This window comes from Dipodomys ordii, unplaced genomic scaffold (genome assembly GCF_000151885.1).
Source record: "Dipodomys ordii isolate 6190 unplaced genomic scaffold, Dord_2.0 Scaffold4, whole genome shotgun sequence".
In the NCBI taxonomy this organism is placed as follows: Eukaryota; Metazoa; Chordata; class Mammalia; order Rodentia; family Heteromyidae; genus Dipodomys; species Dipodomys ordii.
The window spans coordinates 15,229,726-15,242,758 of record NW_012267220.1 but is presented as its reverse complement, the minus strand read 5'-3'; the positions used below and the strand labels follow the sequence as shown (position 1 = coordinate 15,242,758).

The 13,033-nt window shown below is 41.1% G+C and overlaps 1 protein-coding gene across 3 annotated transcripts in view; it reads left to right on the top strand.

The window, feature by feature from the left end:
- Irf2 (interferon regulatory factor 2) overlaps positions 1–13,033 on the top strand; it is an 81,176-nt gene that overhangs the window by 47,204 nt on the left and 20,939 nt on the right. For all 3 annotated transcript variants that reach the window (XM_013026250.1, XM_013026266.1, XM_013026258.1), the window contains 4 exons: positions 1,370–1,469; positions 2,330–2,506; positions 2,803–2,849; positions 11,052–11,169. In XM_013026250.1, the coding sequence (XP_012881704.1) occupies positions 1,370–1,469; positions 2,330–2,506; positions 2,803–2,849; positions 11,052–11,169 (442 nt within the window). The remainder of the gene's footprint in view (positions 1–1,369; positions 1,470–2,329; positions 2,507–2,802; positions 2,850–11,051; positions 11,170–13,033) is intronic.

Below are 13,033 nucleotides of genomic sequence, written 5' to 3'. Positions count from 1 at the left end.
TTGAATAGAGCAGAGCTTTCCCCCACCTGACAATCTCCACAGGTCTGTCAGGACAGAGAATCTTCTCTATCCGATGACCCTGAATTTGGATTTAGATACTTTCAACTCTAAGTTCCATCTATTCAAATCAAGTTTCCTTCTGTGCCTCAGTTTCCAACACCATAAAAGGAATTTCTGACATGTATTTAGTGAAGTCTCATGTAATGTTGAACTTTTGATGGTTAAAGAAATTAAAGAAGGGGCTGGGAAGGTGGCTCAGTGGTAGAGTGCTTGCCTTGCATGCATGAGGCCCAGGGTTCGATTCCTCAGCACCACATAAGCAAAAAGAAAAAAGGCAGAAGTGGTGCTGTGGTTCAAGTGGTAGAGCGCTAGCCTTGAGCTGAAGAGCTGAGGGACAGCGCCCAGGTCCAGAGTTCAGGGCCCATGACCGGACCCCCCCCCAAAAAAAAAGACATTAAAAGAGTTTAGTCAGGGCAGTGTTGACTTTGAACTTGACTGTTAAGGACAATCCTCATTTCTTTTCTTTTTACATGAGGGTGAACTTTTTTCTGGAGGTGTTTCTCATTAGATGTTGCCTAGGGTTGATTAAAGCATTGTAAATTAGCCTCAGGCAGTAGAGAAGACAGAAATGGACTTTGACCTAAGGATTGCAATCCTAATTTGGGCCCAGAATCTTCTATTTTTGTGAATATCCAGGCAGATAGAGATCCTTAGTATTATCTGTGGCAGTAACCTCAAATAGACCTGACTACACCTTAGCAGAGTAAAGGGTAGGTTATTTTGGAAACTAATTTAACTTTTCACTTACCTAAAGCAGCTGGAATAACTGTTTACCAAATGATAAGAAATAAGAATAAGCATTAGAAGTTTTCGCAGGTGGCCAGTTATCTGTGGTGCTATAAGAGAGTAGAGGGTACTGGTGGCGCATGCCTATAATCCTAACTACTCATGAGGGCTGAGACCTGAAGATCGTGGTTCAAAGCCAGCCCAGTCAGGAAAGTCTATGAGACTCAATGAACTACTCAGAAAAAAGCCAGAATTGGAGCTGTGGCTCAAGTGGTAGAGGGCTAACTTTGAGCAAAAATAGCTCTGGGACAGAGCCCAGACCCAGAGTTCAAGCCCCAGGACTTGCAAAAAAAACCAAAATAGAGTAGTAGGGCTAAGGATGGAGCATGTTGATATTATGCTCTTGCACTGCCATTCAAGTGAGGACTTGACTGTTCCCTAAGACTCAGGATTTGGGACTCAGCAGGAGCTTTACAGTTGGTTTTACCAGACACTAGCATTTAGTGGGAAATCTCACAGCTAGAACAGAAAAGCCCCTAGCCATAGTTAGCCAAACACTGAAGTCCTTTGCCTTCCATTCCAGGAGAAGAAGATTTTCCAGATCCCTTGGATGCATGCAGCTAGACATGGATGGGATGTGGAAAAAGATGCACCGCTCTTCAGAAACTGGGCAATCCACACAGGTATTAACCCTGCACGGTGCACCGCTCCACTGCTGCTTTCATTATATATGGAAAATATCCTGGCTGATGGCCAGTTCTGAGAGTCTCATCACTTACCCCAAAGTACATCCCTCCCATCCCGTAGTTCCTTAGTCCTGCAGTTTCCTTTCAGTGTGATTTTCCTTGAATTTCCCAAGGGTTATATGGAGAATATAAATTCATCTGTTCTGGACCTATAAACTTGGGTTGAATTTACTTACAGCTATTTATTTATTATAAAAATTAAGTAGGTTGCTATTTTCACAGATGGACTTTTTTCTTAGTATTTGAAAGTCAGAAGTTAGTTCTGCCTATTAGACTTTCAGCCTTTTATTTTTGTTTTTGTTTTTTGTCGGTCGTGGGTCTTGAACTCTGGGCCTGGACGCTGTCCCTCAGCTCTTCAGCTCAAGGCTAGCACTCTACCCCTTGAGCCACAGCGCCACTTCCAGCTTTTTCTGCTTATGTGGTGCTGAGGAATCGAACCCAGGACCTCGTGCATGCAAGGCAAGCACTCTACCACGGAGCCACCTTCCCAGCCCCCAGCCTTTTATTTTTATGATCTACATTGATTCTCCATTTTCCGTTCTAAGCTATTGGGTAGAACCAAGGTGACCAGCTCATCCCATCATGTCCCAAACTCTCTAGGTTTTAAAAACAAAATTCTTACAGTCTAAGAACTTCCTCAATCCTAGAGAAACTAGGGTGGCTAGTCTTTGCAGATAGAATATGAAACGTAAAGACTTTTCTGTATCACCTTGCCATCAATATCATGTTGCCAGAATTATTTTTAGTCTGTAGTTAATGCCTTTCCTCTCTTTCTTAACCTTTGGCTGTTTTGTCAGGAAAGCATCAACCAGGAGTAGATAAACCTGATCCAAAAACATGGAAGGCCAATTTTCGATGTGCCATGAATTCGTTGCCTGACATTGAAGAAGTTAAGGATAAAAGTATAAAGAAAGGAAACAATGCCTTCAGAGTGTATCGAATGTTGCCCTTATCTGAACGACCTTCTAAGAAAGGTAAAGATATTTACTGACTAGAGAAATGATTGCTTAGTATATACACCATAGGCCCATATTTTTGTGTCTGTAGTCACTTCGAGGGTAAAACACTTTTTTATTTGGTAGATGGTAATTCTGCCCTTAATCAGCCTAGAAAAATAACTTTCAGGGCACTAAAGAAAATACAAAATATACATTTGGAATTTTGATCATGACAAAAGTAACGGGTTTATTGAGAAATAATTGAATGTAAGGCAATGTTCCTCTCTACATCCTTCCTGAATTAATCCCAAACTACATTTCTGTTGCCACAGGAAAGAAACCAAAGACGGACAAAGAAGACAGAGTTAAGCACATCAAGGTAATCTTTGGTTGTTCAGAGAGAAAGTCAAAGTTGTGATCCTATTAATGATTCATGTTCTGTTTCATAAAAACAAGTTATATGATCTCTGTAAAGGGCTTAGTCTTTCTTTTTCTGCTATTGTGTTTTCTGTTACCTGCATGTCTCCTCTTTGACATGTATCTGCTTGCAGACATGAGTGTACATGTCCCCTTGCTTAGTCCAAAATCACTGAGAAATGTGAATGAAGTCACAAATTCATACAGAGCTCAACAGTCTGAAGCCTGTATCTTAGTTCCAAAGCTCAAAGCTCAAACATCCAGCTTATGTCCAATGCTATGAAGTATATTTTCAGGTTCTTAAATATATTTTAATTTATAGTACACGATATATTGTACTTCTATTAAAATATCTTTACTATACACACACACACACACACACACACACACGTACGTACGTACGTACGTATGTTTCTTCATTGGCCATTAGCTAGAGGACATAGTAGTCAGCTCAAGCACTACACTGGTGAGGTTTTCCGAAGGGTTTTTCTGCCCTACTAGGGAGCCAACTCTTATGACTTCCCCAGGGGTTTCTACAAGGATGAGGATGTGTGCAATGGACTTCTTAGTGGGCTGGGTAGTCAGAGTTGTGCCAATGTGAGGTTCTCAGTGTATGGATCCGGTGGCCCTAGATAAATGGAGAGAGAAGAGCCATATATCCCATGCACAGTGAGGACCAGCTTCTGTTTCTAAGCAAAGAGCAGAAAATGCAGCCCCAGCCCCATAAACTACCTGAGAGAAGATCTCGTCACCAGCTTTCTTTGCAGAAGAAACTGAGGTTCAATTGACCTGCACTGTCCAAGGTTACATGGTTGTTTAGAGCTGAACTTGAAGTAATATTCTGACTTCTAAGCCAGAATAACAGTGGAAGAGAAAGATCCAAATTATCCAGACATTTAAAAACAAGCCAATAAGGTGAAATTGTCACCAAAAAAACTCTCCAAACAAAAAACATTTTATTTCAGATGTTATCTTTAGACTTGTTAAAAAGTAGCATTCTATTATAACCAAAGGGCCACCACAGATGGTAGAGTCCATAGGTGTGCGGGCCTATCTCATTAGACGGCATAATGTTGGTATTAAATCCTATGCTTTCTGTTTTCTTCAAGTCATTTCTACTTTGCATATGATATTTAATACAAAATAATACAATGTGAATAGTTGCTGTGTCTTATCGTTTTGGAAATTATGACAGGAGTAAAAAGTCTGTATATGTTCCGTGCGAACAAGATTTGCTTCCTAATATTTTTTATCTGTGGTCAGTTGAATACACAGACATAGAAGCTGTGTCTGGCTGTCAGATTTTTGAGGGAAGACGTAGGTTGTTCAAGGTTCAGAGCTGTCTGACTCCACCGTGGAAAGCACTTTAGGTGGAGGACTGGAGCAAGGATAGTTCCAAGTACACTTTGATTATTTTCAGTTTCTGACTTATTTTAAGTATAATATAATGTTAAGGCCTCATTTTGTTTTTAACTATTTATTGTGGAAAAATATAGTATACTAAGAAAGGAAGCAAACTTAGGACATAGACTAGATCCCAATTTCAGGATTCACAAGTTTCCAAACAGTTTTGTTTCATTAGTACCCCACCCACTTCCTGACTCCTAATAAGAAACTATAGATACTCAACCCATTCTGACTTGTAAAAGCAATTGTTTAATTTAGTATTTTAAAAGACATTCCAAACATCCACAATTGTTTCTTCCATAAGTATTTCAGTTTACATCTTTAAAAGATACTCTTCAAAATACCATAATATTATTATTGTACTTAAGAAGTGATAATAATTCCTCAGTATTATCAAATACCCTATCAGTGCCCAGATTCCCATTTGTCTCCTAAATGTTACTACAACTTTTTCCAGTTTATGTGAATTAAGATCCATATAAAAAGCTAAGTGTGGTAGTTCATGTCTGTAAGCCCAGTGCCAGTGCCTCACGCCTGTCATCCTAGCTACTCAGGGGGCTGAGATCTAAGGATCATGGTTCAAAGCCAGAAGAGGTAGGAAAGTCTGTGAGACTCTTACCTCCAATTAACTACCAGAAAACCTGAAGTGGCTCTGTGCCTCAAGTGGTAGAATGTTCACCTTGAGCTGAAGAGCTGAGGGACAGTGCCCAAGCCCAGAGGTCAAACCCCTGACCAAAGAAAAAGAAAAGAAAAGAAAAGTACATGTCTGTAATTCCAGCACTTGGGAGGTACAGGTGAGAGGATCACCAGTTTGAGGGCAGCCTGGGCCACATAGAAAGTCCTTGTTTTGTTTTTTAAAGTTCCATATAAGATCCACATGTAATTTTTGGAGATGTCTTGTCAGTTTTGTTTTTAATAATAGGCTTTTTTTTTTAAATTTTGCTTTTCCTTGCAGATATGAAACGAAACTTGTTAACCATATTAAGTTTTCCAGTATTGATTTAATGCCTCCATTTTGATTGGTTTTGTTTAGTTATAAACGTGAATAACTTTTCCGCGAATAAATGATGTTTTCAGAGCCTCTAGCTCCGATGTGAGGGCGATCTGGCTGTAACATCTGTCACCCCATTGATCTCCAGGGTTGATTCTGTTGGTCTGGCTGTCTGGGTGGATGTCCCTTCTTCTCTCACTGCTCCATGTATGTCCTTCCCAAAGCTCTGTGCTTGGTCGAAGAGAACGACCATCCCCAATAAAGGAGAACCGGTCTTTGGTCAAGAGTATATGAGTAGATGATCTCCCCTGCTAGAACTTCTGAACAAGTGAGCCTCTAGCTCACTGTCACAGAACAGCTAATACATAGTTGAAAGCTGAACAGATACATAAGCATCTGTTCAATAAATAAATGCATAAACAAATACAATATGTGTGGTGGGAGTGAAGGGTTTTATATTAGGATGCAAATTTGATTTTGTGATTGCAAGTAATTGAGAAGTAAGAATGGAGTAACAAGTTTACCATTCAACATATTTTGCCTTCACATTCCACTGAATGTCAGGTGCCAATGGCTGTTTCTTTTGTATCTTTATGGGTTTTTTTTTTTTTTTTATTTTGTCTGTCTTGGGGCTTAAACTTAGGGCCTGGGCACTGTCCCTGAGCTTCTCTTGCTCAAGGCTAGCACTCTACCACTCGAGCCACAGCACCACTTCTGGCCTTTTCTGTTTGTAGTACTGAGGAATCAAACTTCAAGCATGCTAGGCAAGCACTCTACCACTAAGCCACATTCCCAGCTTCCACTCTACCTCTTTGAACCACAACTCCACTTCCAGTTTGGGGCGGTTAATTGGCGATAAGAGTCTTATGGACTTAACTGCCTGGGCTAGCTTTGAACAGTGATCCTCAGATCTTAGCCCTCTGAGTAGCTAGACTCACAGGCATGATCCACTAGCACCTGGCTATCTCATGTATCTCTGAGAATGAAAATCTGTGTCCAGTGAAATTATAGTGAAGAGTTACTGATATGGTACATCCCATTTCAGGATGTGGGAATGTACTTCCTAGAATGGATGGCTTAAGATGTTCTCATAGGTAAATGACCTTTGCTATAGTGCCTTCCACATGTCCACTAACATGAGTAGTCTGTGGAAGGCACAGCTCTAGGTAGAGCTTGCCCATGTTGGTCCAAAAAGTGAGAGGTTCCTTGTGGTTGGTCAAGTTCCATTTCTACAAAGTGGATGTTATGAAATCCTTGTGTAATGAAGGTATGACTAATGTGTCTCTCAAGCAGAAGGAAGATGATACGTCAGACACAGCATAGCCTGACTGCTCACATATATCTATAGTTCTAACATGGGAACATGGATCAAGTCCACGGGCCTCCCAGATTCTGTGGTTCATGGCTACTAATGCCATTGTGTTGAGTTAGTGTATCTGCAGCTACACTAATTCCTCAGAGGCTCTAGAATTGTATAGTCTAAGCTCCTTACTGAGCTATTAATGTATTAATATGCATTAATATGTAATAGCGATATGTTAATATGACGTTAATAGTAATAATGTTCATACATTACTTTTTGTTGTATGACAAAAATCCACAAGCTCTGAGTTCATCTGTCCACAAGCAGATATATAACTGGTTAGGCTGGGTGGATTGCTGCTACTGAGAAAATCCGTCAGTGAATACCTAATGTAGTAACTAGATTTGGATTCTTACACTGAAGCAAGAAGTTTTGAAGTTTTAATTAGCAAACAATATTTAGGACATGATGGTCCAATACCAGAATTTGTTCCTGGATCTCTAAGATGGCTTATCTGTGTGTTCTATGTTACCCAACAAATAGTTATCCCAATACCCAGATGTCAGAGATACCTCTATTCTCTGGTATTCATACATCCTATGGTGCTCACTGAGCTATATTTTATCCAAACTAAACCCCATCTATGTAGTGGTAACTGGCTAAAGAACAAGAGAAACAATAATGAGCAGTACTAAGTTGTACATTTACTGTGTGTAAATTTACTTCAGAAACCATCATGAAACATTCCCAGTTTGTGGGAATTCAGATGAGGCCAAGAAAGTAAGAATAACAGTAAGAAGGGTGTTAGCTGACACGCTGAGTCCCTCCACATAGCAGTTATTACCTCATCTGGTTTTTCCTGTGATGAACATATCAAGAGAATGTAGGCAGAAAAAAAGACTTGACTCACTTTCCCACATTGTACTGCTCTGTGGAATTAGGATAGGAACACCAGTCTGTCAACTACAGGGTTTGTGTTCTTTCATGTATGCAGTGCCTTTCAGCTTTGAAAAAGTTACAGGTCTTGAGTGGAGACTTGGAATGTGGATAGGAACAAACTGATCCTTTTCTAGCACCAGGAACTTCATGAATAGAAACTTAGAGATTGGAGTGTTGTTTGGTCTTCGCTGGTTGTATTAGGAAATTGATTTAATCAGAACAAGATTTAGGTGAGAGAAAATGATGGGAAGGTAGGGTAGATATGAATGAATACTTCATGCCTCAGAGAGAGTTTTGCAGATGAAATACATGGGCTTCCAGATCAAAGTACCAATATGAAATGGAAATACAATCTAGAAAGGCCTAAAGTCACTTGTTAAATGGTCTTTGTTGGTTCTGAATGTAGAAGTTACAATAAAGCAGATCCAGTTCAGAACTCTCTAATATACCTTTCACTCCAACAGAGATGTAGGCTGGACTTAAACTCAGCATGCGTGCTTTTGCTCTTCAGAGAGCCATGCAGATTTGGGCCTTTTACTTCAGCTGTCCCTTCACTGGCTGGAAGATGTCTTTAGTTTTTAAACTTTAATCAGATGAGAACATATACCACAGATAGAATAAGTAAAATTAGATTTACCCTGGACAAAACAGGTTTATCAGGCTTATTATCCTGCTTGCTCTGGCTCCTCCTTTCTCTAATTAGTGACTTTGAAAGCTGGTGGGCCAACCTATATCTCTGTGCATAATTTTATGAAATTAGGCACAAGTGAACTCCTTGAAGCATATTTTTTAAGGACAGGAAAGTTGATGTTTTAGGGAAGTCTTTCTCCATGGTGGTTGGAAAGGATGGAGAAAAGAGACTTTTAGCAAATGTACACAAAGATGGAAAAGGGCACATTTCTCTAGAGCATGGAGGAGGATATGGGGAATAAAGACAGAAATGCATTAGAGAGAAAACCACACAGTGTTAGGAAAGGAGCTTGATATGGAAAAGAGGGAGAGTTTAACCTTGAATGTGTTCATTATGATAATGGGATCACAAATAATAATAAATAATAAGATAGCGAAAAGAAAACATTCATAAGTTTCTTCAGGTAGTTGTACTTAGTTTCTTTTTAGAGAATTGAGGAAATAAAAGTAGAATTAGGAAATGTGGGACAGCAGGATTTGAGAGGGGAAGATGGAAAGGGCAACATCAAAGAACCCACCAACCAAGGAAGGTGCCAAGGGAGAGGTAGGGAATTGTAGCAGTGTGCAGGTATTTAGGCTGTCGAGAAAGGAGGTGACAGTCTCTGCACTGATGTCAGAGTAGGCAGTTGAGGGAAAGGAACTTGAGACAAGGCCATTGGGTTGGGGAGAACAGAGTTTAATTGGTGACCAGTCATGGTAGTAAGCATTTGTTTAGTAAAAAACATAGTGATCTCATTTTATCTTTGTCAGCTCTGTGGCCTGGATCCTCTTAGAATCCTCAGTTGACAACTGTCCACAATGCCCTAAGAAAGGCTTGGAGAGAGAATTAAAAAGTCTTGCAGCCAGGGCAAAGTGGAGCAACCAGCCTGTGCAGGTCACCTGGTCTGCCTGATTCCCAAGTTCATGACCCTATCACCCTGGTGGTATAGCTCAGTTCTGCAGGTGGAGTGGAAGCAAGACCAGAAGTACTTGCCAGTGAGGAGGTGAGGTTAGGAAGGGGAGACATGCCTTCAGAAGTTTAGCCACGATGGAAGGGGAAAAAACTGGTGACTCAAGTCACAGGCAAGTTAGGTTTCTTGGAACGTAGAAAGAAAAGTACAAGATGCTGGGAGCAAAAAGGGGAAAAAAAATTCTTCCCGAGTATGGCTATCTGGACCCTTCCTGCTGTTTGACTTTGGTAAGGTATATATTTATGTATAGGGATGTCTAGAGAGATAGATAGGTGGGTGGGTGGGTGGGTGGGTGGATGGATGGATGGATGGGTGGATGGGTTGATGGATGGATGACTATTTAACCTGAGCTGAGCAGAGAAGTGGCGATGTCTTTGAAGCCATGGTTTCATGGTGGGAGTTAGTTAGATGAGATCATAAAGGAGGAAAGTGCTTCCCTTTCTTGCTCTTGCCCATATTACTTCTCTAAGATTTGGGGTGGGGGGTCGGGGGTTGCCAAGGATTCTAAGTAGTGCATTATTGATAAGAGGACACACCAGGCCTTAGGTTGTCCCCTACTATTGATTTTTCAAAGCAAGTTCTTTGTTTGTGTGCCAGTACCTGACACTCTTACTTGTTCAAGGCTGGTGCTCTACCTCTTGAGCCACACCTCTTCTTCCAACATTGGAGATTAAGAGTCTCTTAGACTCTTACCTTCACAGACTTTCCTGAAAGGGCTGGCTTTCAACCTCAATCCCCAGATTTCAGCCTCTTGAGGTAAGATTACAGAAGTGAGCCACTAACACTTGACAAGGAAGTTTTTTCTGCCTCCATGGTCTCTCTTACAGTCCTAAGTCCTGTCTACCCCTCTTCCCTCCTTTTCCATTTTGGATTCCTTAGGACTTACCCTGTGTGGGTTTTAATTGATTGCTATCATTGAAGCAAACATGATCTTAACGATGAGGAAACATTCTCTTCAAACGATGGAAGTAGATATGCACCTCAGGCTTAGCTTTTGTGGAGTTTATTAGTACTTAGTGAGAGGTTCAAGTACCCTTGAATAAAGTAGGAATTCAGAGCTATAATAAAAAAAGAAATGGGTCGCACTTCATTAGTATTAATGTGTAGCCTCTTGGGCTGGATGGGCTATTCAGACACAAGAAGTGCATTTATGTGGAGTTGTGGGTATGGGTTGTTCAGCTAGGCTTGGACCAGAAAGAGGCAGGCTTCCTCAGTGATATGGCCCATGTTATCAGCCAGCCACCCAGTGGAGGATGTTCAAGTGGCCAGTTTCTCTTGCAAACCATCTCTGAGAAAAGTCATACACACCTTCCTCTGGGATCCTGTTCTTGGCCAGGAAGAATTTTCCTAGGAAGTAATTGTAAAAGCAGTGACACAACTCCTTCCTGAGAGAAGGGAGTCCAGGAGCTCTTTTGTTGTTGTTGTTTTTTGGTTTTGGTTTTTAGGTCCCAGACCAGGACTCAAACTGGGTACCTGCTGCTTTCCCTTATTACTGGTTAGCCCTCTATCCACTGAGCCACACCTCTAAGCCCAAGTTCTTTCTTTTGAGTGTTTGAGGATTTGTGATCTGTGCAGTCTAATACTTCACAGGACAGTTCTGCTTTCAGCTTAACCCCAGAGCTATTGTCAGCAGCTGCAGGTATTCCTTACAGGCAAGCCAGATGTGCTGGAGCTATTACTTTGAAAGAAAATGAAAGACACGGAACACCTAGCTTCTTTAACTGCAGGCTAATTTAAAGAGCTAAAGGGTGCATTTGGTAGATGACATTTGGTTAGTCAACCCTAGCATTAAAGAAATTAGACAGTGGGTAGAATTTAAGCTAAGAAAAGGGAGGGGAAAGGAAGTGTTCTCAATTCTTTTTTTTTTTCTTTTCTTCTTCCTAGCAAGAACCAGTTGAGTCATCTTTGGGGCTTAGTAATGGAGTAAGTGATCTTTCTCCTGAGTATGCGGTCCTGACTTCAGCTATAAAAAATGAAGTGGATAGTACGGTGAACATCATAGGTAAACTGTTTTGACATCTTATTTTTTTTTTAATATACAGGAGCTGCCCTTCTGAGGTCTAAAATTTGTAAAAGCAATGATCTTTAAATACCAGAGTTAAATAAGAGGAACTTGGAAACAAATCCAAGTTCCAGTCCCCAGATAAAACTTAAAAAAAAAAAAAATCAGCAATCAGATAAAGGAACTTGGTTGGGTCTGCCCAAGAAGAGAAAGCCAAGAATGAGAAATGCTTCCTCTCCACTGGCTTATGCTCAGCAGTTCTAAATTATTCCCTATTCAGTCACATGGGTGAAAGTGTAACTTATCTAACTTGGGAATAAGGAAGATTATCCTTGAGAGTCCTCTCAGTGACCTTGCTGTATGTACTTGCCACAGAGGTTGAGTTTGTTCTACAGTCATACTGTCTGACCCAGCTGATACTGTAAAGCACCTTCCACATCCAGATTCAGCACTCCCAAGGAGGAAGTGGATGGGGAACAAGGCAGGCCCAGTTCCTCTTCTCTGGGAGCAATCCTGATAGTAAACATAAACCACAGGTGATTACAGCTTCCTGCTACTGGGGAAGACTACAAAGGAAGAGAACTGAGAGATAAGAAAGAATAACCTGGAACCAGATTTACATTGGGAGGTATCAGAAGAGGGCCACTCCCCTGTAGCCAGGTGGCATGTCAGGAAAGGAAGACTCTGAGTAGGAAAGCTACCAAAGGGGACCCCGGGTAGGAACACAGCTGGGGGAACAGAAAAAAGGTAGAAAAAGAAGTGTGATACAAGCAAGCTATATCACTCCTAGCTTATTGGTTGAGATAGCGTTGTTGTGCTAACTTTTTTTTTGTCAGGGTTAGCCTTCCTAATTTTCACCTTCTAAGTAGCTGGGATTGTAGGCATGAATCAGGGTTTCTTGCTACAAAGAAAAAAATTTAAATACTTTTTTTTATTGTGAAAATACCATACAGAGGGGTTACAATTACATGAGCAAGATAATGACTACATTTCTTATCAAGCATGGTTGCCTCCTCCTTTGTTTTTCCCCTACCATCCCTGCCCTCCCTTCTCCACGACTACACTCCCTCTCCTCCAAGAAAATTTTTAATTGAAATATAATTTGGACAGTATACATACACATTGTAACTACCACCTAAGCAAGGACCACCTAAGGTTCTAAACAAGGGATGACCACCCTTGAATTATATAGCTCAGTAAAACCCCACCGAGATGCTGTGGAAAGTAGACAGGGAAGACCTATACAACACTAGGGGCCCTGCAGTAAACTTGGCTTGATTCTGCTCAGAACTCACAGTTGGGGCTCTGTGGCCTTTAGGTATCATTTGGTGAGTGAACTTTGCTCTACTATGGGCTCCTAGTGTTTATCAGAACCACAGAGATTAGATATAACCAATTTCTTGGCTGGTTACCTACATTTCTGGATTCTCAGTGGAACACTGGCAGCTGGCCAGGCCACAGTGGATGCAGATGTCAATATGTACTTTGGGTTTGGGTTTTTGGTTTTTGACTATTGAGATATTGGCAGAATATAGTGTAAAAAAGCATAAGGCAAGGCAGGTATGATCTGACCTTTCCCCTAGGGCAACACCCAGGCCCTGTGGATTTTAAAGTAAGGAGTACCAGAGAACAAGTACTCTCTTCACTTCCTGGGGAGAAAGCTGGGGCCGTCCACAGAGGGCAACTCCACTCGCCCACTCAGGAGCACAGGTGAAACCTGTCTCGCAGGTGGAATCTGCACTTCCTCGGTGTATTTTCCATGAATCAGTTGGATGAAGTGAAGGGAGCTCCAGATATTATGGCCAGCCAATTCCAGAGCTCTGTCACAATTTTTCTTACCTCTTTTTAATGGCTATTTTTAATT